The sequence below is a fragment of the Trachemys scripta genome, chromosome 6 (assembly GCF_013100865.1).
Source record: "Trachemys scripta elegans isolate TJP31775 chromosome 6, CAS_Tse_1.0, whole genome shotgun sequence".
Classification (NCBI taxonomy): domain Eukaryota; kingdom Metazoa; phylum Chordata; order Testudines; family Emydidae; genus Trachemys; species Trachemys scripta.
In genome coordinates, this window is record NC_048303.1 from 98,563,349 (window position 1) to 98,565,112 (window position 1,764).

Genomic DNA, 1,764 nt, shown 5'->3' on the forward strand with positions numbered 1-1,764 from the left:
TTTAATATTAACAAAGGTAATGACTGTGGTTTGGTTCTTCTAATGACTTGTTCGCTTCCACTAAATAAAAAGAAGAAAACTGAAAGTGAAAACCTCAAGCAGGAAAAACCTTGAAAAGTAGAAAATGACGAAAGAAAAATCTTTTCCTACAGAATACTTAAATTCAGAGACATGGGTCAAAAACACAAAAGTCTACGAAAGACCTTGAACAGGCACCAGTTGCTCAAGTTCTACACAAACACAGGGAATCTAAGACATCATCATGATCAGCAGGAGTTTGCTGCAATTTTGCCTCATGCTGCTCTTCTCCAGTGAAATCTCATGTCTGGACTGTAACAGGATTTATGTTCTACAAACCAGAATGAACAGTGAGAGTTTAGAGCATCTGGAGAAAATGGGTGGAAACTTTCCCTTTCAATGTCTAAATGAAAGGACAGCTTTCAAACCCAGAGATATCCTCAAGATCCGACTGTCCCAGCAAGAGAATGCCAAGGTAGCCATCCAACAGATCCTCCAAGAGCTCTTCCATATCTTTAACAACAATCTCACCCAAGCTGCCTGGAATGGGACTTCCATAAAGGAATTCCAAAATGGTCTTCACCAGCAGATTGAGAAGCTGGGGACGTGTTTGAGTGCTGAGAAAGGAAAGGAGATAACCTACCCAGGAAATGAGAACCTCCTGCTCACCAGCCTCAAACTGAAGAGATATTTCCAAATAATAGACGATTTCCTGAAAGAAAAGAAATACAGCCAGTGTGCCTGGGAGATTATCCGTGCAGAAATATCCAGATGTTTTCTAATTCTTGATGTACTGACAGATCGGCTTAAAAATGAAGGTACCATATTTGCATTTTTTTAGGGAAACTAAATCGTATTGTTTCAATAAAACAATTGAAGAGAGATGGATGGTAGTTTTATAACTTGTATTACGTAGGTCCCAATCTTTCTTCCATAGTAATTTCAGCTATTTCAAACACATGTTAATAAAACTGTTTTAGAGTAGCATATAGTTTAGTGCTTTCATACCACACACGCAATATTCCATGTGAAAAACATAGAAATACATCATAACTGCTAACTAAAAAAGAACAGCGAGATGCCTCCCTCCAACAACTGCCTAATAAAACAACATTCCAGTCACGATCACCAGAAAACGGAGGGTCTGTGTCCACACACTTCAATCCCTCCATCGAATTCTGCCAGTTAACACTGCACATAGGATGGTCAAGGGTACTTATTCTGTTTTGTTTTGGGTTTTTTTTGTTCGGTTTACCCCCACATTTCAAGAGTTTTAGTAAAAGAAAATTGTCACAAGATCATAAGTGCATTAAGGCTCAAGGTTTATGATTTGACATCTGGTTAGAACAACAGGAACTATATTTGACATTTGAAACTGTGTATGTATGTTTGAATCATTCTCCTTTTTTTATTCCAGCATGTGATACTTCAGGTAATGATGTTATGAAAACTGCTGAGTGAAACTGCACCTCCACTGGAGTCCTTTGTCTCTAAGTTGATTCTACAAGCAGTACCTTTCTAGACTCTTATCAGTCCACCCTGCATTAAACAAGGGACCAACTCTTACAGAACTCCAATTGCACAATTTATATACTTCTTGCCATTAACAGATTGATTTACTCACATGAGAAAATGTAAAACAAAAGATATTGCTGAAAATATGCCAGAAGACAAGGTAATATTTGAACCGAATGAGAAAAACCTTATGATTTCCAAATCATTCATGTTACGCGTTTGCTCAGAATT

General features: G+C 37.7%; 1 protein-coding gene across 1 annotated transcript; it reads left to right on the forward strand.

Moving 5' to 3' along the window:
• Positions 1-239: 239 nt before the first annotated feature.
• On the forward strand, positions 240-1,479 carry LOC117879640 (interferon beta-like). Its single transcript, XM_034774912.1, has 2 exons — positions 240-836; positions 1,436-1,479. Exons 1-2 carry the CDS (start codon positions 263-265, stop codon positions 1,477-1,479), a joined length of 618 nt encoding a protein of 205 aa, XP_034630803.1. The 5' UTR covers positions 240-262.
• The last annotated feature ends 285 nt before the right edge of the window (positions 1,480-1,764 follow it).

What these genes read in the sequence shown, in the direction of transcription:
- LOC117879640 (XM_034774912.1), top strand. Translation starts at nt 263, where the DNA reads ATGATCAGCAGGAGTTTGCTGCAATTTTGCCTCATGCTGCTCTTCTCC. An exon ending in AGATCGGCTTAAAAATGAAG is followed by an intron (nt 837 to 1,435) that starts GTACCATATTTG and finishes TTTTTATTCCAG; the next exon opens with CATGTGATACTTCAGGTAAT.